The 26,533-nt window shown below is 49.5% G+C and overlaps 1 protein-coding gene across 3 annotated transcripts in view; it reads right to left on the reverse strand.

Moving 5' to 3' along the window:
* Window positions 1–26,533, reverse strand: part of VPS13D (vacuolar protein sorting 13 homolog D) — a 251,706-nt gene that overhangs the window by 20,313 nt on the left and 204,860 nt on the right. For all 3 annotated transcript variants that reach the window (XM_077763779.1, XM_077763778.1, XM_077763781.1), the window contains one exon: window positions 25,794–25,989. In XM_077763779.1, the coding sequence (XP_077619905.1) occupies window positions 25,794–25,989 (196 nt within the window). The remainder of the gene's footprint in view (window positions 1–25,793; window positions 25,990–26,533) is intronic.

A 26,533-nucleotide genomic window follows, 5' to 3' on the forward strand; every position in this document is an offset into this window, starting at 1 on the left:
CTAACCGCCTTGGGTGGGGCAGGGGGAGGGGGCCTACCTGTTCCTGAGGTGGGGGGAAGGGCAAAGCCAGCTGGGCTCGTTAAGAATTCCAATCCAGTGGATAATGCTATAGTGAGATTATAGCCTGAGCGCCTCAGATTTCCTAAAAGGCCTTTTTGCATGCTTTCAGGGGTTGCTTTGCTGCTTTGCTTTTTAAAAAGTAGCTTATAAAGTGGTTTGCAACTTTCAACATCTTTACAAAAATGAGGTATTTGACCAACACAAGCCTCGTTTGCGTTCTAAGCCCAGGGTTCTGAATCAGAGTGTAGTGCTTACGGGTATCTCTCAAGCCACCAGCACATTCCTTGCCAACCTGTCACCCCAAAGGTCAATCCTAAAGTATTTCACCTGGGCCAAAAGACACAATTCCGGGTAAACTTGATTTTGTGGCAAAACGCTAATGATAACAAGCTGATTAAACCAAATAAACCAGGTATTTTCAGATTGATTTCTGGCAAGTGATGACACAATTTCTTTCTTTTCATCTTTACGTTTATCTACCTTCTCCCAAAGGTTGATCTTTTTTAAGAGAGATGAAATTTAGGAGCATGGTGATATAGGGAGGAATGGAAGGCTTTGGAAAAAGATAAGCACAGACTGAAATTCCAATCCATTCATTGTAAGTGGAATGACCTCAAAGAAGTCACTAGATTGTTGGCAGCCTCTGTTTATCAGTAAATGGGAATATGGTACTCAGGTGGTTGATAATGTTGAAATAACATATGAAAAGCACAGAGCAAAGAGCTTGGTACACAGTAGGTACTCATGAAGGTTGTCTCCCTCTCTCCTACCCTAATTCAGAATTTTTGGGTGCTAAGTCAATGGAAAATACCAAAATGCACAGCTTTTAAAATTTAGATTTAAATTTTAAGCCTGAAAGAACACTACGGAAACCTGACTTACTGAACATGTAGGCATGATTCACAAAGAGTACATCAAACGTTTGGATACACAGGTATTTGCTGAAGGAACTAAAGCCTAAGTGTTTGTTCACCTGGCTTACCCCAGGCGCCCCGTGTGCTCAAAGAACTGTCCTTAAAGGACTAGAGCTAATCCACCTAGTAGCTCAATACCTTACACCAAATGTCAAATTCTTACAATTGGAACTGATGGGTTTTAGAACAGTGCCATTAATAAAATTCATCATAATAGAGATTTTTTAGAAGCTATTTTTAGTGGCAGAACACTCTCTCTAAATGAAGTTTGTAAGAGAACCTGAACACATCCAAGCCCTGAAAACGGAGCTGCCCTGAGGAGGCGTAGGGGACGTGCCCTCAGCTCGCGGCCCCCCCACTCTCCTGTGTGAAGGGCCCCCTTCCCGACCACGGTGGAGTGGGCACGGGGTGCCGCAGGCCAGCAAGGGGCCTGCTCCTGATTTGTTTGCTTTGTCCGAGACCACCTGTTCGTCCAGGCTAGAAGTTTTAGACATCCCTCTACCATCAAACAGAGTACGGGAGCAGGGGAGGTGGAGAAGGGAACGGGACAAGACACACAGCACTGACGGCGGTCACGAGAATCAAAGTTTGCACACAGCCTCCACACTCCCAGGGATAAGCGGGCTCTGCTTCAGGCCCTGAGGTTAGGCTTTCGGTGGTGGACGGACACACTGAGACCCTGGGAAGGTCACAGAGCCAGCTGTGACACACCCCCTTTCCAGCCACCAAACTTTTCCAGGGAGGGGGCTGGTGCTCCGAGGCCAGGCACAGCCTGGAAGGCGTGGGAAGTGTGGAGCAGAAGCTACATGGAACCAGAGATTTTGTGCCTGTTGTACACACCGTTGCACCCCAGCACCTATAACAGGATCTGGAGATGGGTGTTCATGCGCACAGAGCAGACCAGCGGCCACAAGACGGAGTCAGAACTGGTGGCAGTTCAGCGGGAGCTGCTGCTGCTGAAGCCAAGGGAGTGGGGAAGGGGCAGCCAAAGGCCGAGCAAGGCTGGGACTTGGTCACAACCCAGGCGCCCCTGGAGCGCTGTAATGCTGGTCGTTCCCTCGCAGGGGCACGCTAAGAAGTTACTGCCTAGGTCAAGTTCTCCCTGGCGGCAACTGGACAGCTGCCTGGTGGCCTCAGGGGACTGTGCACCGTCTGCACTTTTCCAGCAGAGAAAAGAGGAGGGCCTGGCATTCTGGAAGTTGCTCAGGGGCCCAGGCTAATCTAGTCTCGACACTCAGCACTTCTGCGGCTCAGAACCTGCTGACCAAGGTGACCGAGTCTCTGCACTAGCTCAAATTCCAAGGAGAACTCCCTTCAAAGGAGTTTTGCTGTATGGCTTTCATTAGTTCAGTCCCAAGTTTGAGACTCATTTGACCTAGAAACATAAAGGAATCAACCAATCAATCACCTCTTCCTCCTCCTCATCTCCCCGCTGACTGGGCCAGTGCTGTTTCATTGTTCGCCATCAAACGTAACCTATGGCTGAGCTTTCTCAGAAGCCAAGGCCACCTCTAGGCAAATCTGCCCCTCTACAAACATGAGATGGCACCTTCTCTTTGAACTTGGGTCTAACTGGCCCTGGCCAATCATTCCGGTGCCCTCAAGAATATCTTGAATTTTTCTGGCAAAAGAAGAGATTTTTCTTTGTTCGGGTTCTTGCCACAGTGCCTGGGTATAAAGCCAGAGTGGGACTAAGGCCAGCGGAACATCCGTGTGTCTGAGTGGGGAGTGGGTTCAATGGTGTCCTTCCTCTTTGGACAGGAAGGAGGCAGAACACAAGCTAGCAGTGAGGTGCTACCCCGCGGGGCCTCCACAAAAGGTACACGTCCTACCTGGTGCCATGCTGCTCAACTTGGTGACAAAAGACTGTTCTTTATTTGGCGATAAGAAGGTCACACTGCCTTATAATTAAGCACTGCCAGTGTGAACATGAATGGGACTGGTCGCCATAGTCCATCAGCCCTTGGCAAACTGGTTTGTTTGGTCTGGACAGCAAACAGCATTCCACACTACTGGATTTTTTTTCTCCCAGATCCCCTGCGGCCCCATCACCCCCCAAAACCTTTTTTCAAAAATTACGATCTGTTCTGCTGTCTCAAGTTACATTCTGTAAATAATAAGCAACACTGATGAAATGCAAAAAGCTGAAAATTTGTAAAGCAGAAAGATCTGCAATATGTCCCACATCTGTGTCACATTAAACATGCGCTCAACAGACTCGTGGATTCCTGTCTAATCAGCACACAGGGGTGACGTGGGCCGGCAGGGCTCCTGTGCCACATGCCACAGCGGGGCTGAGGGCCACCAGAGGCAGGCAGGGAGGGGCAGGAGCTGGCCTGGGGAGGTGCCGTGTGCCAAGCGTGCCATGCAGGCGACAGAGGGCTGCCATTGGCCTCGATTTTGGCCCATGCACGGTAGAGACCGGTGGGTGGCTGCTGTGGTGAGGTCACGGGACCCCTCCTTCGATGTCCTCGACGCTGCTGAAGCCGGGCCTGTGGTGGTTACACTAAATAACATGTTTTAATGACAAAATGTCTCATTTGAAGGAGTTGGCTCCACGTACACGACTAGAGAATAAAAATAGAACAGAAGGAAACCAACTGAAGTACGTTCGGTAAAATGCTTAGAGGCTACCAGAGATGACAGCTGTCAAGCCAGGCAAAATTGGATGCCATCTTTATTTCTTCCGAGCGTGTCTCTCTCTCTCTCTCTCTCTCTCTCTCACGCACATGCGCAGAGGCATAGGCACGCACACTCCCTTTAAGAAAAACTGGCACAGCATAAGAGAGAAACTGGCATGTTTTAAACTTGTGGCATCGTGCTGAGGCCCTGAGTGATTATAAGGCTCCCTGTTGGAAAAAACCAGATTCAGACTCAACAACGAGTCAACAGAGGAGCCTCTAAGGATCTTCCGCAGAAAAACTTGGTGTCTCGCCACCTCAACCAGCTCTCTTACATCTGTGTTCACCCCACCAACCTTAAGTGAGAGACGCCAGAATGAAGGCTGCTGGGCCGCCACGGTCCCTGGTACGTCCCCACAGCTGCATTTATTGTGTGGACTATACACGGGGCATGTTTATTTCACAACATTCTTATAGGAAGCTGTGAAGTTAGTATTCCATTTCATGGAAGAGGTTGTGCCTTAGAGAGATTATCAAGATTGCTTAAGGCCATCCAGCTGCTAAGTGGCAAAGCCAAACTTGACCTTGGGTCTGTCTGATTCTCCTGGACTCAGGACACTTGTTATGAGTGCTGATGAAAAGGTCTTTCATAAATACTCTGACCCATCACTGTGTTGAGCATTCTGGAGATCCCAGAGGGAGACCAAAGAAGGCAGAAGCGTGACCTCAGGAAGCTTATAATCTAGTTGGGAAGGTAAGATGGACATCCTTGAAATGGGCGGGGAAGAAACCAAGACACTGCATCGGTGAGGAGACAGCCAAGGACGCCTGGCGCCACACAGACATACGGCACGATGGGAAGGTCTGGCTTCAAGCAGGGTCCTGCCTACAGGCAGAGCAAGATTTTTTATTAAGGTAGAGCATCAGTACTAACCTGCCATGCTTGACAACAAGAGCCAGCGGTAATCAAACACTAAGAACCGGGAGGAAAAAAGACAACAGGATAAAAGCCGGCTTAGCAGACCACACCACATGGAACCCTGAAACATCTGATTGAAGCCTCATTCTCGGTGCTAAAGCAGCCGACTGGAGCTGTGACAGCTCTCCTTTTATAAAGTGAAGGTGCAGACGTTAACTCACGGGGATTCACACGGTGACTAATCTCGGTTTCATTAATATTTGGAGGAAAGATTTGTACTAATATGGATGAGAAATAGATTAAATGACAGCTACTGGAAGAGTGGCGCTGAGACAGGCTGGGAGGAGACAAAGCCAAACACTAAAAAAGGGAGACAAACTTCGATCTCAAGGGCTGTGAAAAGGGCTGGGGTGAAGAACGGGCAGAGAGAAGTCACAAAACGAGAAACCCACACGGCTGACTGAAGTATGAAAAGATGCTTCCACACTCCTCCTTATCAAAGAAGTGCACGCGTGATGTGGAAAATTTGCTCTCTCGGATCAGATTGGTGGGGACCAAAATGAATGAGGCTTTGCTCTTAGTCTAATATTTCCTTCACAAAATTCTTGGCTGGATTCTAAGAGAGTAAATAGCCAGAGCTGGCAGAGGTGAGGGTTGGAGACATGGGTCCTCTCAAGCACAGTGGTGGGAGCGCACAGGGTTTCAACTTCCTAGAGGTCAGTGTGCGATGTGTCTCACAACAGGTAGGGATACCATTGTACACGTGCAGCTTAATATTATATAAATGGTAAAAGTGATGATTTACTTCCGGAATGGAAAGGTGTCCCAAAGTCGCTGCTGAGTGAAAAAGGTCAGCCACGAGCACGGGCGCTCCTGTTCATGTGAGTCACACGTACGCACGTGTGCACGCGCACACCCATACACGTGCACACAGACGTATCTGCCGGGGCCACCACCCTTACCTTTCGGCGATTATCAGTGGCCAGGGCAACTGAGTTCTTTTTCTTTTCTTCTTTAAAATGGGAATAGTAGGATCGAGCTCACTGGTGTGCTACAAAGAGTAGCCCTTGCATGAGGGCCTTGGAACAGTGTCTACACACTGTGCACGCTCATATGCTGTTCTGAGTTTTCACAACAGCTCACATTTGTACATCTTTTTAAACTCAGACAACAGGGCTATTCTTTCAGAAGACGATTCAGGGCGCCGTGAGGGACAGACACCAAAACGTCTGCAGCACACTTAAAAGAGCAAAGCACGAGGGAGCACCGGCTTCTAGCATCATATGCTGTGCACAAGCGAGGGCTGGAGGCAGACTGGAGGAGGGGTCACAATGACCCGGCTCCGTCTGGAACGGCTTCTCGTGGATAAGGGGCCAGTCCGAGTGGAGATTTCTCAAGAGGACGGGGACAATGAATGACCACTACCGTCCACGTTACTTCTTCCAAGACTCGGGGGCACAGCCCCACCCTATGCTGGACGGGGGTGAGGGCCACCGGTGTTGCTCTGGTGACCTGAGGGTCCTCGGCAGTATGCTCCCTTCCCAGCCCACCTGACTTACTTTTCCAGCTCTATCTTGCTTTTTGACCTTGAAGAGCAGAGCGAGGGCTTCTCCAGCGGTGGGTGGCCAGCTCGCAAACATGCCCTGCCCGGGGAGTGGGGAGAGGCAGACGGGCCAAGGCCCAGGTGCCCACAGCACTCTTCCTCAACAGCCCTGGGAGGCAAGTCGGGGCCTGCAAAGGGGGCACCCCGAGAGCGGGTAAAAGCAAAGGCGCTCTGCCTCCCAGCTTGTCCGACGCTCCCCTCCCGCTAACACAGGGAGAGAGAACATCTGGAATTGGTTTTGAGGCTCTCCAGCTGCAGAGCCACTAGAGTGAAGTTCGTGTTTCATTGGAAATTGCATTTCAGGGGCTCACAGACTGTCCTTTCTGATTCTCGTCAGGGTGAAGTACAACCTAGAAGACAAGCTGGTTCACAGACCAAATCAGCTTTGCTTTGAAATGCTCTCCTTCCCACTCCCCCCCAGCCCCCTTGGAGAGCAGAATTAATGGTCCAGGTGGTGAGAATGAAAAGAAAAGGGCGTGGGGTCATCTCAGGTGCATTTCTGTGCCTTCACAGAAATCAGACGCACCCCCCCCCCGGGGCCAGAGTTGACACCAAGCCTTCAGAGTACTTGTTCTCCTAGGAAACGACCAACAAGACCGAACCCATCAGAATTGTGGGACCGGGACTTGCTTCTACAGGACTAGAAAAAATGGGGATTCAAATGTGTTAGAGCTTGTTGGGAGCCAAGGAGGCAGTGGGGAAAGAAGCTAGACTCTCAGACACAGCGGGGAGCAGAATAAAGTCCTCTCAGATCTAGTCAAGCCCATACTACCGTGTGATTTCCGCAAGCGCACCCCGCCCCCAACCTCTCACTCGCCCCGCCCCGTGCACTGGGAAACACAGACCCATCGGGAGTGGCACCAACCCCCCCGTCTGGGCCTCCCTGCACCTCTGGGAAGAGCAGGTGCGTCTGGGAGTCGACCCAGAGCACAGGTGACAGCACCCCTCTCTACTCTGCCCACGGCGAATATGAAACGCCTATTTCTAGCATCTCCTGCTGGCTTAGGGTGGTCCCTCCCTCTGGACCTCGAGGGAGAGGCAAATAGGGAGGGCAGACATGTGGCTTTCCAAAGACCAAGCTCCTTGGATGGAGAGACGCAGGCGGGCCTGGGACAGCTCTGAAGCCCACAAGGGAGGCTGAGTCACACATCAGGCAAGGGGTGCCTCTTTAGCTGCTCTTCATCCTTCCTTTTCTGGAGGATCACTTAGATGCCAAACGCTCGGACCAGACTTCCTTCTGCATGTTACATGAAGCACTGAAACTTTCTAATACTCTCTCTGTCTTAAAATTTTTGCAGATAAGAATTTCGATAAATTCTAGTCACTGGACCATCTGGCCACCTCATGGGATCTCAGATCACTGCTAAACTGAACAGAAACCATTGAGAAAAGCAGAATTTCTTCCTATGATTTAACTGCTCACGACTACCTTAGCATCTCTCTCTGATACTTCAAAAGACCAGGTACAGCACAGCCCCTTGATGCCAAATGCATTCAAATAGATGACAGAGAGAACATCTGAATGGGTGCCCTATTAGGAGCCATCCGGTACCAAAGTCTCCTAAACTTTGGGTTTAGCAGTCATTTCATGGAGACCACGCCATAAGTTGGTTCCACCCAGGCTTTTATTTTATTTATTTTTTTTAACATTTATTTAATTTTGAGACCCTGAACATGGGTGAGGAAGGTGCAGAGAGAGAGAGGGAGACACAGAATCTGAAGCAGGCTCCAGGTTCTGAGCTGTCAGTACAGAGCCCGACACAGGGCTCGAACTCACAGACCGTGAGATCATGACCTGAGCCGAAGTCGGACGCTTAACCGACTGAGCCGCCCAGGCGCCCCTCCACCCCGGCTTTTAAAGCACCTTGACCATAGAATCAAAATCAAATAGAATCCATTGGCTGCAGGGGTTCCCAGGCACTCAGGTGCTTTTCCTACTCCTAAAAGCATTTTTTTCTGGGCCCCATAGCACCAAAGCAAGCAGGAGCTATCCATGGCCATGAAAAGGAGGTCACAGCGTGCTGAGCACACACACCTCGGACAGTCTCCTTCTGAGGCTTCCTGCACTGTGTAGCAGCTGGAGCTCCCAGGTGACCAGATGCTGAAGGCACCTTTTTGCTGGGTGGCAGAGCAAAGGCCAGGTGGAGCCAGGTGGCATCACGGCCAGTTTGTGAAAGCGACAGACGCCACATCCCGGAGGCTGCAGTCATTTATCACTGGGGTGGGGGTGGGGGGCGCAGGAGGGAGGCCCTGGGACAGCACAGCTCCTAGACACAGGTTCTCCAGGCATGGGCACTGGCTGGCAAGGGTGACCCCTGGTCCTCTCGCACTGGCTCTGGATTAAGCTGGTAGGGGTGGACTGAATGTGATAAGCATCCTTCCCGCCAGGGGACCCAGAGTTTATAGAAACTACCTCCTGACTCACCCTCTTCCCCCAACACCTGCACCAGCATCATTTCCCATGGCTTCTGGGTCCGAGGCAGATAGCCTACCCCCTCTCTCCATATCCATACCTCAGAACTAAACAGAAATGGATCATGAGAGTTGGTGGGAAGCCTCAGATTTAAATCACGAGGTCTTCTGGGGAGAGAGACCAAGAGGTGATCCAGAAACAGCACAGACGTTAGGAGTGTGCACTCTGCATTGAGACTGCCGTGTTCAAGTTCTGCTTCCCTCTCTCGCCACCTCTGAGATCTCAGACCAGTCACGTAACGTCTCTGTGTCTCCTGTTTCTCATCTGTACAATGGGGAAAGTGAAGCGTCCGCGTCATGGGGCTGTTGTGAAAATGAAACGGTAATGACAGTAATGTATGAAAATAAAATGCTTAAAACAGTGTGTGGCACGCATCAGCATTCAGCATCTGGAGCACTGTCGGCCAGGACACGGGGATCCCCCCCACGATGCCTTGTCCCCTACAGACAAGCTCCCTCGGAATGACAGAAATGTATGTCTTGCTGGACAGTGTGGACAAAGGACAGGCAGGTCCCCAGTTTGGGCAAAGGATGGACAGGACTAAACTACCCCTTAGCCCACTACTGTTTTCCTAGGGTCCTCGGAACACAGACAGTGCCTGCCTTCTCACCGCTTACGCCTGGAGCCCTGTCTGTCTCCCATTTACTTGGTGGAGAACCCAGGCCCTGCCCCTGCGTGGGGGGGATGGGGTGCCCGTTCCCTCACGCCCGCCCCGGGGAGGGGACTGAGCCCCTCCGGGGTGGCCCGCCTCTTGACGGTCAGCTCGTGGGGCTAACAGGCCAACCCACGGGAGAGCCCTCCACCTGCTCTGCTTCTGCATCTGGGCGCCGCTCTGCAAAGCCAGGAAGTGAGGCTATGGGCAGCCTTCGAGGAGGCTGCGTGGCAGGGAAGGGACACAGCATCAGCCCGAATGGCAGCAGCTCGAGGAGCACGCACGCTCCGCCGTCGGCGTCCAACCGCCTCTGCCGCCAGCGCTGCCTCCTCGGAGACGGCTAGGTTTCCTGTGGTGTCAGCCCCGCTTCCTTCGGCAACATTATACTGCAAACACATAGCTACTTCGAATAGAGCGCTCCGGTGTCCCGTTTCTGGNACCCTCTCTGGATGGCGCTTCTTCCCTCTCCTGGGTCCCGGGAGGCTCCGACTGAAGAGCAGAATCGTGCGGGCTTTCCTGCGTGACCTCCGCCGGGCAGGTTCTGAATGGCAGCTGGGTCTATTACACGCAGTGTGAGAGGGTTAAACAGGACAGCCGCCTCGACTCCTTATAAACGTTTGCCCTGTGGACATGTACTCGTTGGCGGCGGTACAAGACTTGAGCTGTGTTACACGCCTTAACGATATGGTTCAACTGTCGGTCAGGCTTGGGCCTGGCACCAGGCCAGACCGCAATCAATGGGACACAGAACCTCCCCCTTTCAGATCATCACGAAGGCTCATATTATCTCCTTTTCGTCGTGCTGGTTAAATTTATGGAGCAGAACCCTGAAGCCGCATTCCTTGGCCTGGGCCGGCCCACGCGGCCCTCCTTCCCTTTGTTCGGTACTGTAAGCGAGCCATGCTTTGGAGGACGGCAGGGTTGTTAGTTCAGGCACTGACTGTTTGCTCATGGCTGAAATGAAAGAGTTCAGGGGAAGGGCAAAAGGACAGCCCAAGTGTAAAACCCCATCCCAGCAGGCCCTGGGCCCGACATATAGGCCCAGAGCTGCTCCCGAACGTGTGACTGCACTTTGTTCTCACAAAAGCAGAATCTCCGGTCTGATCCCTGATGAACCGTCGGGGAAACGGCAAGCGGGCCTTCCCACAGTGCACCTTCAGGCAAACTCGTGAATTCGGGGGCACCGTGGGGGCCCGCCTGCCCTTCATACAGCCAAGCCCTTAAACGGAGCCACAGCCCTGCCGCCATAATGCAGCCTGCCCGGGTCCCACAGGGGACGGGGATGCAGACACTGACTAGTGGCTGCTCTTGGTTTTAATATTAACACGTAACACAAAAAAAAGTAAACTCCTTTTCCAGTCCTTGGCTACAAGGCTGGGCCGTGTGAGCACCGTATGTGACTGTGCGTGTGTTGCGCCCTCTTACACAGAAGGGAGCCAACCACAGAGATTCAGTCTCATGGAATCAAATAGGGGAAGGTCCCCTGCACGAGACCTGCTGAGTCTGCCCATTTGCTCTCGCCCTTGATCTTCAATAGCTCTGATGAACATACAAAGGGCAGAACCGACAGCTCGATGGACAGGCCGCCACCTCGGTTTTAGAGATGAAGTCAAGGGGTGAGCACTCCCTGAACAGCTCATGAAGGGTGCATTTGCAGCTCACCCCAGAGGCTGCTGTCTGACAGCCGGAAAGGCGGTCATGCCAGAGCTGACCCCAGGTTCTCTGGGGGGGGTGGGGGGGTGAGCTGTGAACCCACAGTTCATCACGTGAACCATCATGTTTAGCATCTGTTGTGCCACAGTGGGCCCATCTCTAAAAGAGGCTACTGACGGTCTGGAATGATGACCAGAACTCTTCTAACCAAAGTCTAAGCATAACAGAGGAAGGAGGAGTAAGAGAGGAAATAGGACAAAACCCCAAGCCAAAACTAAACCGAAGACACGCAGAGAGGACCAGGTAGGAAGGCCTCTGAGGGAGGCACTGCTGGCTTTTTGAGTGCTCTTCTGCTGGTTTGGTCTTTCTGGCCACTGTTATGAATACTAGACTAGGGCCAGTGCTTGCTTAAGGATAAAATCCCACACAAGCAACAACATGCACTAAGGTATTTTCCAGTTCTGGGTAGAGGCAGACTTCTTTGATGGGGTCCAGCAAGGCCAGTGGTAGGCTCTGAATGAGAGCCGGGTTCAACCTGAAGGTGAAGTCGTGCCTCCTCATCGGAACTCACCCTGTCTTTCTGAATGAACTGTAAAAACACACATTTTTGTTTCCTCAAAGGGTTCCTTGTCCACTACACTGATGTTGTGAGCTGAGCTAATGGATGTGTCATTCCAAAGCCCAAAGCACCTTTTTGTGTGTGTGTATGGGGGGGGGGGGGGGGGGTTGATAGGAGGTGCCATGGAATGAATGGATCACAGAAAACTGTCTCCAGCTATTGAGAATCCCAGTTTCTATGGTACTTCTTCTTCTACTATATACTATCAGTCCTGGTTTGTACAAAATACGGGTTGCAGAGAGCTACTTCGGTCAGGAAAGAGAAAGGCAAGAAAACGTTAGGTAGGCTAATTTAGGAAATTCTCAAGAAAAATGTGTAATCCAGTCAATCTGCCTCTAGTTATTTACATATGAATTCAGGGCTCAGTGAAGTCTTAGTACCACCTCACCTCTCCCAGGGCAGTCTACAAAGTTCCTGCATATGCCCACATCATCACACAGGTTACATTAATACTCGCAAGTGAAGCCAGGCCCTACTGGGTGCTGGTGCATAACAGAAGGCCTTCTGAAGACTCACTCTGGCCCGTCATGAGCCCAGATGCATCAAGATTCCCTGATATATTAAAGTTTGGAAAACCAAACCCACCACCGAGAATGACACTCTCTTATGGGCCAAGACAGACTAGGAGAGCTTAATAAACAGGGACCTAGATGCCCCCACTTCCTGTGGGACTTTCTCTATCTCAGGGTCACTTTGACAACTGTATTTGGGGACATATAATCATAAACAAAGAGGCCTGACTTCAAAAGGGCAGGAATGCAAGTGGCTCACGAGGAGGTGGCAGCAGCCACCGCACAGGCCCAGAGCCGCCAGCAGCGGACTCACGCTGCTCACTCTTCTCTCTTCTGTGCTTTCTGGATCGCCTTCGTCAGCTACGGAGCACTGCTATTGACTCTAACATTGTAGGCAGGGCCTAAGATGGGACTAATTTGATACTAGTTTGGGAACTGAAAGGGAGTATGTTCTGGAATTTGCTTTTTCATACCATACACAATCCATTCTTGATGCAAAATGGCCTCCGTCAAGGGCTTTTCTGGAATGCCGCTTTCCTTGGGCATCCACTAACAGAATCTGCGTAACATTCAGGTACCTCTATAGCGACTGGGCACGGGGCAAGCAGGCTGTTTACGAGGGCCTGCCTGGATGTTACATTTTATGTAGGCTGTCCTCACATGCTGCCCCCATGTGATCCAGCCTGCAATGTCTGGGGCCACTTACTCAACGCTTCGGGGGATTAGATGTAACCAGCTGAAATGGTGCTAAGCCCAGCTGGGGTTCAGGCTAGGGCCAAGGACTGCTCAGGAATATTTTAGGTATGACACTGCCTCAGATTAACCTACTGCCTTTTTATTTTTAGAAAATATTATCAAGCTTTCACATGTCCTGCCTGAGCTCCTTCTTCGTCCCAGCGCCCAGCTTCCTCTGTGATGGCGAAGCCAGCCTGGGGAGAAGAGCCAGCCCCTCTGCACCATTCCTCAAGGGGTTATTCACCTCAGCCAGGTACACGTGACCAGGCCAGGACGACCCTCACCCCCTCGGAGGTGCGGAGACTGGCCTGAGGAGGGGACGAGAGGCTGGTGGCAGAAGGCCATAAGGCAGAGGGATGTCAGGGCTGGACTTGGGGTTCTGGGCTCACAATTTATGATCCTGTCCTCTTGTCAAGAGGCCATGTTGCTCCAATACCCAAAGGGAACATCCAAATAGGTTATTTTGATCGCAGAGACTTGAGTCAAGGAGGAACTGATCCTACACTGACAGATTAAAAGAATGTGAACTGCTGTCATTTCAACACGATAAATCAGAATGATGTTCCGTGCTACTCTGTCAGCACCATTGCCGCATTTTGGGAATAAGAATAAAATCCTGTGAATCCTCTCCCCAAACTTAAAACAAAGCAAAAAAGCAAAACAAAACAAAACACCCACAAAAAAACCAACCTGTGGTGTATTACAAGTCAGTAAAAGTTTTGTAAAAAGTGGGTCGCCAGAGCACTCTGCCCATCTCATACAGTCCGTAGGAGTCTAAGTCCCAAATGGACCGCAGAGCCCAGACACATGCCCCCGCTAGCCGCCTCCCTCGCCGTGCGGCACCCAGCACCTCCTAGGAGGAGCCAAAGGCAACGGGAGCTAAATTTCTGGAAATAGCACAAATGGGAAGGGGTGCTCTGAAGTGAATCATGAAATGAACATTTATGATCTAGAGGAAGCTCATTCTGAAAGGCTCAAAGCTTCATAATAACCCAAAGCCCTCCCTTTCCTTATGCAGAAGCCATGACATGAAGGGCGCATGATGAACGTGAGGTTTCAAGGAGCCCATGGGCTCAACCCAGAAAGGAGAGAAAGAGTTTTTCTTTTTCAACTCTAGCCCTGACCCCTAGAGCACTTTTTTGTTGGTTTAACAGGCTGGGGGACCCCAGCCTACACGATAACGCTGCCGTGATGCCGCCCTGGCGGGAGCCACGCAGATAAGCCCTCGCTCTTCCAACGGCCCCGCTGAAGGGGAATCTGATTCTATGACTCGGAGCCTTCCCCGATACTCCATGGTGGCCTGTCATGCGTCTGGAAAGTATAACTGTTTTTTGAGGAATGCTTTCCAAACCACGTAATGCTTTTAAAGCTGTTTATCAACAGAGCTGGATGAGCAACAGGGGCCTGACAGTGTCTGTCAGCTGTCACAGGGTCGCATGCCCCATTCCAGTTTCCGGAAGCACTCCATCACTCCCGGGCGGCCCAGTCTCGGCAGACAACAGATGCCAATGTTTGGAGACATTCGCTACATAACTTTTACCCGACAAACCTGGCTCCAGGACAGATTTCCATGTCATGTGGGGCTTCTGGCTGAACTCTGCTCGAACCCAGAGGCGTATCATTTACAGCAGACACTAACAATAGTTGGGGATCACCTGCTCTTCGCAAGTGGGTTCAGAGCGAGTTCGTGGCCTCCGCACACCTTTTTCAAAGGGGTTCTCATACACAAAAGCCGAGGCCAGGTTGAGTGCCCCCGCCCAGCAACCGCAGCCGAGTGACAGGCCCAGGTTTGTGGGCCTGAACTTCATGGTCTGTTCTGTGTGAAGGAGAGCAGGAAGGACAGAAACCCAACTGAGCAGTCTGGCCTCACAGACCAAGGCAAGTGGTCAGTGGGGTTTTCAGGGATCAGGTAGACTCGAGCGGTGAAGACTTAATCCCCAGTTCACGCCCACTCAATCTGTATTCTGAAAGAATCGGGACACTGGCGCTGTTTCTCGAGCCCTGACCGCACGCCCCGTGTCAGGCTAAGTGCTTTCGTGCATTAAGCCACCAACTCCACGTGAGCGCCACAGAGGCTCCCATTCCACAGGAGTGACAGGGCTCTCACCTCAGAGACAGGAAGTGGGGAGGGACGTGCCCCAGGCCACAGCTGACAAAGAGCAGGGCAGGGACTGGGGTCCAGGGCTGTCGGGCTCCCCGCAGGCCCTCTGACCTTGTCTGACAGACGTGGGGACCAAAGCCTGCTACGGGAAGCTCTCCCTGATTCCTGTAAATGCCTGGTTCCTTTTCACAGGGGCGCCCACAGTGCTACTTCCTATTTCTTCTCCAGAACCGGGGAGACCTGTGACTTTATGTTCTTTCCACATCTCTCTCTGAAATGACCGCTTCTCTTTGAAGAAAGACCTCTTGCCCTTGGAGTGTCGAGATAAGAAAACTTTCAGCAACTTCCCTTGGAAACTACAAAACACCCATCAGCACCCAGGATCTAAGCACAGTCGCTCACCAGCTGCCGGCCCCTCTGAATAGCTTTTATGGTTTCGTGAGGGGTGGTGACAGGGCCATGTCACTACCGTGGGGTGTACTATTTCCTTCATGTTCCTGCGATCTGACAAGAGCCTTCTACAACCTGTTTCTTTATGACACACAGAACAAGAGATTAAAGACCAAGACCAGACTTAAGCTGGGGTTGGGAGTAGCCACGACTTCTCCCCAGGCGCCTTCTGAGCCTTCCTGGGAAGGAAGGGCCACTGGCTGCCCAAGCGGCCACTGTTCAGAAGTTGTTGCTGTAAAAGGAGGGGATACATGGAAAGTGCCCAGAACGGTGCCCGGCTCACGGCAAAGGTCTAAAATTGTCAGCAGCGATGTTACTATTTATTTTCTCGATGCCACCAAACTGAAGGAATATTTTAGCAGAAATCACAGAGATGGACGGCGGGCAAACCACATGAATTCAGAGCTACTGGCTGGGTGTGGACGGGGAAAGGACGTCAAGAAGGGACGAATGTTATAGGGCTTCTTATGAAATATGACAGACTGAGCCGAGAGACCCCTCGAAAGCGAAAGCAAAGGGATACAAATGGCACGACTCCAAAAGGATAAGGAGAAGGTGTCAGCAGTATCTTAGAAGCTGAGGAACAGACGGACAAGCGGTGCTGAAATGTGAGCCTGGGGGAGTGGGAGCCACAGAGCGGCAGGCTAATTAGGACGGTCAGGCCCACCAGGTTACAGGAAGACAGGGCGCCCGGAAGCCCTGAGGGCCCGGGGCCACAGGGAGGCATAGGGTGGTGGTGCTGAAAACAGGAAGGCTGGTTCCCAGCCATGGAAGCAGCCACGAGACCTGCAGGCCTCTCCCTCACCCTGTCAGCCTGCTCCTCCTGACAGAAGACAGGAAGGCTCCTGGCCCCACACGGGGCTCCCAGGCTGCTTGTCAGTCCCTCGGCTTTAAAGAGGATCAGAACAGACAGTCAAGAATCACCAACCACCTGAGAACTATCTCTGTTCATGAAAGAAAAAAGGCCAAGCCAACGGGAGAAAGAAACAGGAGCACCAGAGCACCAGCCTGTGGTGTTCCAGAGAGCTGTAGGTCCACGCAGGAGCAGGCAGCACTCGAGGGAAGAACTTACCAGAAAAATCATAAAGCCGACAAGTTGCTTCATACATTTTGAAACATACAGAAAGAGCCTGCGGATAAATCAGTGATAGGCAACTAGAAGAAAACATTTTTAGGGAGTTACTAACGTTGCGGTTAAAAAAAAAAAAAAAGCAAAAAAGCTGAAAGTAAGAGCTGGAGAAGTGGGAATATGCATGTAGCAAATTAAGCAAACAACAATAGTCAAAGCAGTTACAAACTCCAGGGAGAAAAAAGAAACCAGAAAGGAAACATAATCATAGTAACCTAGATAGCTTCACTGGGAATACTGTTGACACAATGATAACAATGTAAAAACTAAATACCGATTTGCCCAAAAAGGCCAATATAACCATACTGAAAAAGGAGAGGGAGTATGTACGTACAGCAATAGGAAGTCAAATGAAACCAAGAAATAGCATTTTTTTTTTAAAGGAACATAGAGGTAAATACCTCCAAATCAAAGCAGCAGCCAAAAGTGTTTAAAGTGGTTGCCTCTGGGGGAGCAGGGGAAACGGAGGCAGGGGACTGCTGGTTTTTATTTTCAGACATGTAGAAGTCTTCAACTTTTAACAGTGTGGACACGTATTTACTTGGGCAAAATAAAATTGAGTTTGAGAAGATAAAAAAATGTGTTCTAGTGAGACAATTATGGTCAAAGTCACAGCATGAAATTAAATATTTAGTAAGTACCTATCAGGCAGAAAGAGTAGAGATCTTTCAAGAGTTTTGAAAGAGCTATGATAAACCTGTTAATAAAGTCGGAAAAACTGCCTGTAACTAACCAGACCTCCCCAATATACACCACCACAACACAAACGCAACTTTGTGGTTTTCAAGAACAAACAGGAAATCATGAACAAAGGGGGTACACTTCAAGAAACCTAGAGGAAAGCTGCTTTCGTGAAGACATGAGACCAATTTAAGAATATTAATGCACAAACAGCTTGGTGATTCTCAAGAATCTGGAAGATTCTTCAAGGCAGTTTGTCCTCAAGTATTTAAATATTCTCGGCATTTTTACCTCTTATAGGCCTGGAACATAGTAGGAGGTCAGTACTTAACCGAGTAATGAACTTCTACTGTCAGTTTGCCTACACTCAAGCCAGCGTCTTTCCTAAGCAATTGGATGGGAGTATCACACATTTAGAATTAGCTAAACTGAATCAATGGGGCCCCTCAACAATTCAAACAAACATGCAGAGACTCTTAGAGGCTCTCATCGTTTCACGGGGGATATTAACACACATGGTAATCTGGCCTTTCACGCCTTAGGAGGTGGGCAGGAGCCAGTCACTGCCACCCTCACTGTGTGGCCGGGGCAGATCTGGAAAGTCTAGGGAACTGAGGAGCTCTGCCCTGTCGACCTTGGCAGAACTCAGCGGGGGGGTTCCAGTGGATCCAAAAAGTCTGAGCCTAGTAGAGTTGGCCAGGATTCCGGTGGTCCACCCTCCTTGTAATGAGAAGCGAGGTTCAGCTCTGACTCTCCTCTGAAGTCTCCTGCAGTCCCTGGGACTTTATGGTGCCACTTGGGTCACCGCTGGCATCATCTATGTTTGAAGTACGTTTGAGGAGAATCTACGAGGAGCGGCCTCTGGTGTTAACACAGAGCTGCCTCATAAAAACAGCTTTTCACGGAGAGTTCAAAGGAGCTTATCCAAATACTGTGGGTTTGTCCTGCTCCACCAGCTCGGCTAGGGGAGAAAGCTGAGGTTTTGCTCACGTGAACCCATGACCTAGATACACCTTCTCCATTTCCTGGAAGGGCTGAGGGCAGTGCTAGCCGGAGCCAACGACCCTCTGACAACATGGGCCTTGCGCTCTAAAGTAACGTGCTCCTTGCTCACCATGCCGCTGGAGTTAAAATTTATTGGGAGGGTAGGTTAAGGTGAAGGACTAAATTAGGTAAATTATTGTAAGAGGTCTTTCTGGTACGTAATAAAACCTTTCCAGTTGTTACCTCAAGAAACCCAGTAAAAGTCAGGAGCAAACCAGGAGGGCTGACAAGTGTCGGCAGGAAGCCAAGGTGAAGCGTCCTATCACGGGGGCTCCTGCAGTTTAATCCATGTGCATCCGCCTCTGCCGACTGGCGCTATTTCCCAGCAGGATGATGGCTCATCACCACGCTTTCACATAGAGCATCTTGTCACAGAAATGAACCAGGGACAGGTGTTCGTCGGCTGGTGGCATATTCACGGAGTCACAGGTGTGAAGGGCAGCAGTGTTTTACATTGCTGCAAATCTCCTTAAGTCTGGCTTAATAGAAAACAGTTTCATTTTCTTATCTGCTTGTACACTCAGTGTATGCAGCATCACACATTGGGTAGCTTCTGGAAAACTCCACCGTGTATGTTCGTTAGGGAATATCATTATAATGCTGGTTATTTAACTATCTAGCCACCTATGAATTCCTATATAAATATATAAAAGTAAGTTTGACCTTATGGATCCTGGGAAAATGGGCCTCCCTAGGGGTCCTCAAGCCATATTTTGAGAGCCTCTGTTCTAAAAGGACCCACATGGACACATTTTGTGCTAATGAGCAATCGGTTTCCTCTATGTAGCAAAGCAAATCCACTAAGGATATAGTTTAGGAACACTGTTAACCCAACTTGAGTTATGTAAGCCCGATATAACAGAATCTTTCTTGCAGGAGATTTGTGATTAAAATGCTTTAAAAATTCAGTCTTTTTTCCCCCCAGTTGACTAGTTAGTGAGAAACTTAGCAAGAATCTGTCTTTGAGAGGTGGTTGGGCAAAAGAGTACTAAATGAAGGCACTGGGGCAAGGAAACTCTGGGCTAATTATAACCCCCCAAACCCACCTTTTCTTCCCTCAAAGATTACAAGCTTTTAGTTGTAACACAACACTATAGTCTTCAATCCCCTCCTGGTCCATTGGCCCCCTATGTACCTCAGAATTATCCCACACTCAAGCTTTCTGGGAGCAGGGGATCTGAACTCAAACCTGGATCCCCTCTTGAAGGAGGATTCCAATTTCCTGCTGGACGAAGAGGGACGACTCTGTAAGGGAAAACCATTAAAGACACAGGGGTGGCCATCAAAAGCCAAAAGTAAGTGAACCTAACGCCTTTACAGAGGAATTCCATAAACAGGATATGGCTTTTCATCCTTCTTTTAATGTATAGCATAGAAACTTCTCTCAGGAAGAAATACACTGTTCGGTTTCTCTTGAAGTTCAAACCCAGAATCTCAAAGGCAGTCATTCCAGAGTTTCACAAATCAAGTCCCTGAACGAGGAAAGGGCTCCACATGTACAATGGTTAGATGGATTCTTTAAGTTTTAAATGGAAGAAACCAAAATCAGAAAGCAATTATACTTTCCATTTTATTCTCTTTGAACAAAGACCTGCTGGTTGAGGTAGGAGGATTGTACTCTGAGGAGGCACATGCCGAAATCCATTTTTTTTTTTTTTTTTTTTTTACTTTTGGAAGCAGGATTTGCTGTTTCCATGAAGCCAGTCATCTCCGCATGCCAAAAATGGCAAAAAATAGACACTCTCCTTTCTAGAAACGATTATAATGTACCATGACCAAAGAAGTGGGTCCCCCCTGCCGACAACAGATAATCTTGCATAAAAATGAGTCACGAGATTTCAGAAATGAAAAGTCTCTTCTCAGATACGTGTGTGCCGGTTTCCATTTTTTTCAGCAACAGATCTGGGCCTTCCATTAAGTTATGTTATAATGAGAACGGCATCGTCTGGAGCCTCTGAGTGAAAGGGGAGTATGGTATTTACAGTTCAGCAAGAGAGAAGAAGTTGGTCTTAAGGAAAAAAAATAAGATCTCTCTGTTTGTGTTCCTGTGAGAGGAATTTTAACTTATAAGGCATGAAAGACTGTTAGAGTGTTTCTAAAAAATATCTTATCCTGTAACTTCATCAGCTTAATTTTAGACCCATGTGAGATATCCTACATCCTAACACAGCTCTGAAAGCTGTTTCTTCTGTGGGGGTTGCTCAGGAAGAGTGAGAAAAATGCTCCATCTACCTTCGGGCATTCTCTGGAAAGGTCTGGTTTGGCAAGAGCAGGAAGTGAGAATAGATGGCTCTCACCTCATACATACCCAAGGGGGAGCAGAAGATAGGTAGAGCGGCTGCCCTGTACCCAATGTGCTGCCCTCGGACAGCACAGAGGTGTGAACAGTCCCTTCCCTTTGGACGGACACAGCAATCATTCTTCAGTTTCACTAAAATCAAATTCCTTCTTATGATAAAACTACCTGTCGGCCGATTCCCTGACTGCCCCGAGTAGCAGACAGCTATCAAGCCAACAGACAGATATGGCCAAAGATCAGAAGCAGAGCCTCAGGGTCAAGTAGGTACTAGGCTCTAGCTCTTCACTCGTGTTCATACACCTGTCTTTCCATCAGTGCTACCAGGGTCCGCGGGACTTATCTGGAAAGTGTATCCTGAGGTTCTTGAATGAGGATGAAAGGCAGTGGCTACAGAACGCCCTGGTATATCTTAGTTAAAGGGCTGATTTTACCAGGTAGCAACCAGAAACATTAAGTTATGACAACAAACCTGCGATAAAATGTACAGTTCGTTTACAGTCTGAAGATAAAACAGAAACTTCCCAAACAGTCCTGGAGTCGCTTCTGCCCCCAGACACGGGGGTGTCAGTCACTCTCCTCTGCGCTACATGGAACACTCGTGGGGGAACTGGCTGCCCTGCTGTGTCCTAGTACAAAGATTAAGATGTTAATCTTTGGAAGTTCCCTCAAGGCTCAGTGGAAACCAATTCTGTTTGATGTGTTTTGTGTGATACCAAGAAGAGCAAATGGCTACTTTCGGGGTAGGATAATTACAAGCAGTGTTTCCCGGCTGGGATGAAAGAGTAGTAAAAGGATTTGCTAAGTTCCCTCTGTGCACTTTTTTCCGACCTGCCCAGCCTGACTGCGTTCAGGCTCTGCTGACCCAGGAGGGCCTTCCCTTCGATCCTGGAGAATCATAGGCAAGAAGCAAACACTGTAACAGCAAAGGGCTCTTCCTTAAGAAAATCTGCTTTAACTTCGTATCCGGAAGGCCATTAGTGGAAAGTGCCTTTAACAAATTTTGGGTGGTGTCTCGGGAGTGTTTTTACTGAAAGTCAAAAACCATAAATCTTTTCTCTGAAATCAACCCAGAGCTTACTCCAAAGCTCTCAGAGCCACTGGAATTCACATCTACGTGCACAACACAGGGGTCCTGGGATTCCAGCGCATTCTCGGAGTTCTGATGGCTCTATTCTTAAACACTGATCTATCATTACCCTTCAAATTCCCGTTCCTCCTTATCTAACTTAAATAAGGAGATAAGCTCTGACACTCCAGAGCTTTGCTAAATTCATTTGAATATTTCAAGTTCTGCCAGCTCCCACTTCTCTTCCCATTTTGGGTCTTGACTAAAAAGGTGAAGAAATACTCTGGAGGCAACCTCAGAGCCCGGCTTCATAAACCTTCATCTGCTACTTTCCTAGGACGTCCTGTAATCCAAAGCCTACAGTGGAAGGTATTTAGAGAAATAACCAAGCAAATGCACAGCCCAAAGTCCAATACTCCTCTCTTTGCCACGGTACTTGTATTTTCCCTTGTGAAATGGCTGCTGCCGGGTCTCTGTGGCTTCGTACCCAAGCGTCTTTGCAAGTACTACCATCAATTCCCACCACACATGCAGGAACAGGGCACGCGTGGCCTGTTTGAAGGGTACTGGGCTTTTCAATGTGGCTTCCGTGGCGCCGTGAGCGTGGCTGCATCCGTGCCACTTTCACAAAACTTCACTTGGGAACAGACAAACGCGGCCCGATACACGTAGATGAGAAGACGCAGTCAGAGCCAGCAGAACGCTGCTCTGGAAAAGGCTTCTTGTTTCGGTTCCAAACCACACATACTTGTCCAGTTAACACATGCAGCAGGGGATACTGGTCTACAACACTCACGTGGAGGCCCAAGGCTCTGCTGTCTCCCGCCCTCTTCTCCCCCCACCCCCACCTGCCTTCCCAAGAACGATTAGATTGGATGGAAACTTCAGGAAAAAGTTAGGTGACTGTCATTGTGGGGTGCCTGCATGCTCCACCAAGGAGAGGAGCTTGGAAGTATTTTCATGTAAAAGAACCCAAGGCGGCGGGGAGGGGGGCTTCCCTATAAATAAAATCATGTTCAAGTAAACACGAAAAGGAGCCAATATTTCCTGTAAGGCCACTTTTCAGATGGATTACTGGCAGGAGTATTCTTTCACAGTCTTAAGGCTTACTTTGCTATCATCTGCTTAAAATTTGAGTCATTGAAAAACATAGATGCTAAGATCTAAGCCCTCACTTGGACGCAATAGTACAAAGGAAGCAGAAAGGTTCGTTCCAAGAGCAGACTCAGAGGCAGAACTCTTGGACCCCTGGGTTCTATTCCTGGCTCGGTCCCTGGGCTCAGGTCAGCCCTCGGTCAGAATCTCACTTCTAATCCCTTCAAATCATTTGTTAGTCCCTGTTGTCTAAACAGTGGGGAAAAACCCTGAGTAACACCCCTGGATCCCGTTCAGTCAACTGGGATGGTTGGAGATGGTTATAACTCACTTCCAAGAAACCAGGGTGATTTATCCCATGGTAGAGCTAGTATGTTCCTAAGAGATCACGGTGTCATCAGAACAAACCCTCAAGGCCCCAAAACATTTCTCCACCTGCAAGAGTCTGTGTTCCTTTAATGTGACTTTCCAGAATTGGGCTGTCCAGCATTTTATAGTTCTTTACAGCAGCCACGTTAAAATAATTCTGGTTGGGCTTCAGACCTCTGAGAGAGGGAATAAAATAGACAGGTATATATATCCCCAATTTATAGATGAAAAAACTGAGGCTTTAGGAGGCGAGGAGACTTGACCGAGGAGACTTGACCAAAGGCCCGAAGCCAAGAGGGAGGTTGGGACCCAGACCTCCTGCTCTCCAGCCCAAGTGCTCTTTTCTCTCTCACACATGGGTCCTCATTAATAACCTACTCTGGGACCCAGACAAATGGATGGAGGGAAACTGGTCCAAGTGTCTCAGAAGAATCTGTAATGCCTTTTTGGTGCAATAAAGGGTAAAGGGTCAAAGCTCTGAGGCTCCCATTAGGTGGTGAGCATGTGCCCTGCTCACCTCTGCTAACTTCGGCTGTGGTTCTCCCACTGGTGGCTCCTCTGAGATCAGAGAGGAGATGCAGAAGCTTATTTCCGCCCTCATTTAAGCTCCCATGTCCCTGGGCCGACTACCGGGCCGCTCCTCATTACCCCGGTAGCTTTTGTTTCCGGGAGTGAAGGGCTACGAAGACAGCTCTTCTAGGAACTTCGCAGCCAAACTACAACTAGAATGCCCGGCTACTATTTGTCTTCAGGTAAGTCGTACAGCTTCCCTGAACCCCTTTTACCTGGAATGTGATTCTCTCTTCCCTTCACCTGGCCAACCCCCACGTCCACTTCATCTCAACTAGCATTTTCCAGGGGGCCCCGGGGCACAACACACAGCGCGCTGGACTCCTAAACAGCACTTCCCTAGAAGAGCCTTTCCTGGCCCCATGGACCACAGGTTAGCTGACCTCCTCCTCCCCCATGCCTTCTCTGATGACACAGCACCCTGGACATCTCCCTCGTCATTTGTCACAACTTACGCAAATTATGATTACTAGGATTACTGTATGATTCTTGTTTTATGTTTGCCTCCCCACCGGACGGTAAGCCCTGTGAAGGCAGGGCCAACCTTGTGCTCTGCCATGTTCCCAACACTGACTTCTTAGAAAACGTTCGATCAGTATTTACTGACTAGAAATGTATGACTGATGGGACACACTAGAGACACGATGTGGACCCTGCTATGGCAATGCTGGACAACCAGTGAAAATGGCAAGGATGCCTTTCTTGCTGTGGCAGCCATTTTGTGCCTTTCTCGATAAAGGCACACTTGATAAAGGCACAACTTTACCAAGACGTCCCAACTGAAGAAAATTCGAGTCATGTCTTTCTGGTTGACACGGTTGAAGTTCCCAGCACAAAATGAAATTTTAAAAATTAAACACCTATACCTCAGACCCCTCGTGAAACACACACCCAATCACTTGACCACTTGGGGGTTTTATGAACAAGGATGGCTCTTTCGGAACTCGTTGGGGCCTCCTGCTTTTACTCACGTAGTCGTCAGGTCCTACTGTCCTAACAAAATACTGGAGGTAGACTCCTGGGGCTTCCAGCAGCCGCAGAAAAACTGGAAATACTTTTGAAGGCTCCTTATGGCCCCTCCCCTCCTTCATAAATACTCAAGGATTGCTCTAGCTTGTATCTGAATAGAATGTAAGTTAACTAAAGTAAGCACTACAGACCCTTTTGTAAAAAGCAGCTGCTTCCAGATGGAAGACATTCCGGCAGAACATATTACATGGTCCGAGTCCACAATCTTAAGCATTTCCCCTGTAGTAACGTGTCATCAGGAGGGCTTCCTGGTGACAGACAAATGGATTCATTTTAATTGGGGATGATTTTACTTTAAATCCTGTTTGAGGGAGCGACAGGACGTGGATAAGGCCCAGGCCCTGGACATTCTAAAAGGGCACACTAACTCACTCAGGGAATATCTATTAACCAGGGAGCAGCGAAATCCTTCTGGGCTTAAGTAGCGTCCAGCTTGGCTGGGAACTGTAACATTCATTATACCCTTTGTTGATAAGATCCCCAGTTAGTCACTCTGAAAAAGGAAGGCTCAACTAGGCGACTGACACGAGGAACTACGTTAAAGCAGCTGGATTCTGTGAGACGTGGAGCCGTACAGGCTGCCCTGGTTTCCATCTTGCCTGGTATCACGGCGCCACCTTGCCTGGCATCACAGCGGGATAGCGTCCCACAGTGGAGCTGCCAACCCGCCTGGAGAACTCCTTCATAAGGCCATGGGACGGGCTAGCACGTCCGGGTGGAGGGAGAACAAAGACAGGACCAACTCACATGGTGACCTTCAATGGTAGGGATTCTAGAACCATGCCATAGAGCCTAGGAGCCAGACACAACCTGCAGCCCCACAGTTTTCTCAATGGGTGTGCGGGGATCTAGTTAGCTTGGTGAATAGGGGAGATCTGTGAGGGTGCAATCCTACTTCTGATCCCTCTAAAGAAAAAAAAAACCCAACGACGGTATTTCATATATAAATAAATTATAGACACAGATATAGGTGGATAGATACGGATATAGAGCTCGAAAAATTCAAGCCCAATTTTTGTGCCTTATTTTCATGTATTTATAGTAGGCAGGTCAGAAGTTTTAGATACACGGACCCAAGTTTTTAAAAAAACCACATCATTAAGGTGAAAAGTATATGATCAAACACATCAGCATGGATCAGGAGTGGCAGCAGATCTGGGATGGAAACTGCAAAAGTGACTCCGTCCGCAACCACTGACCTGGGGCCACTGAGCGTGGCTGTGTCTCTCACCGCCTGGGCTGTTTCTGATGCAAAATCCAGGGCGCCTGCCACTGGCTTGGTTACAGTGCCAACGAGTCCTTTCCCAAGGCCAGATATGAAACCGCTGACGCCCCCTTCTGTTTTCACTCCTTCCACTGTTGAGGTTATCACACTGGTCAATCCGCCAATGATACCTGGAGCGAAAGACACAACGGCTGTTGTAACCTGGCTGAGGACAAAAGCAAAAGAATTTAAAGCCAAACCCCACCACGTCCACGCACCTGGCTAGGTAACCTAGGGGCATTCTGTCGACCTCTTAACAGGCCACTGACAGGTCAACTCTAGTTGGGACACCGGATGGGACTCCGAGACTATATATCACATGTTAGTCCGAAGTAAAGGGTGTTGCAGTTTAAAAAAGTCAAAGAAAACCTAAGAGGTTAACAGTGGCTACTTTCCAGTTCCAGGATTTGGGAAGCATATGGGCAATCAGGAGACGGCGCGGACAGTAGGACTACATCAACAGACTGGGGGAAAGTTGGGACCCCATGAAATAGAAGACAGAGAGAACTAAATACAGCTCCTCGGTTCTCCAAGAACACCATATGACTGGCCAACACTACCAGATGTTCGAAACGGGTAAAAACAACTGCATGCTTTGCTGAAATTGGGTTTAGGTAATGAGTAAATCACGAGGCCTTGATGAAAGGCACACCCCCCACCCCCCCCCCCCACACA

This window comes from Crocuta crocuta, unplaced genomic scaffold (genome assembly GCF_008692635.1).
Source record: "Crocuta crocuta isolate KB4526 unplaced genomic scaffold, BGI_CrCroc_1.0 scaffold13, whole genome shotgun sequence".
Classification (NCBI taxonomy): domain Eukaryota; kingdom Metazoa; phylum Chordata; class Mammalia; order Carnivora; family Hyaenidae; genus Crocuta; species Crocuta crocuta.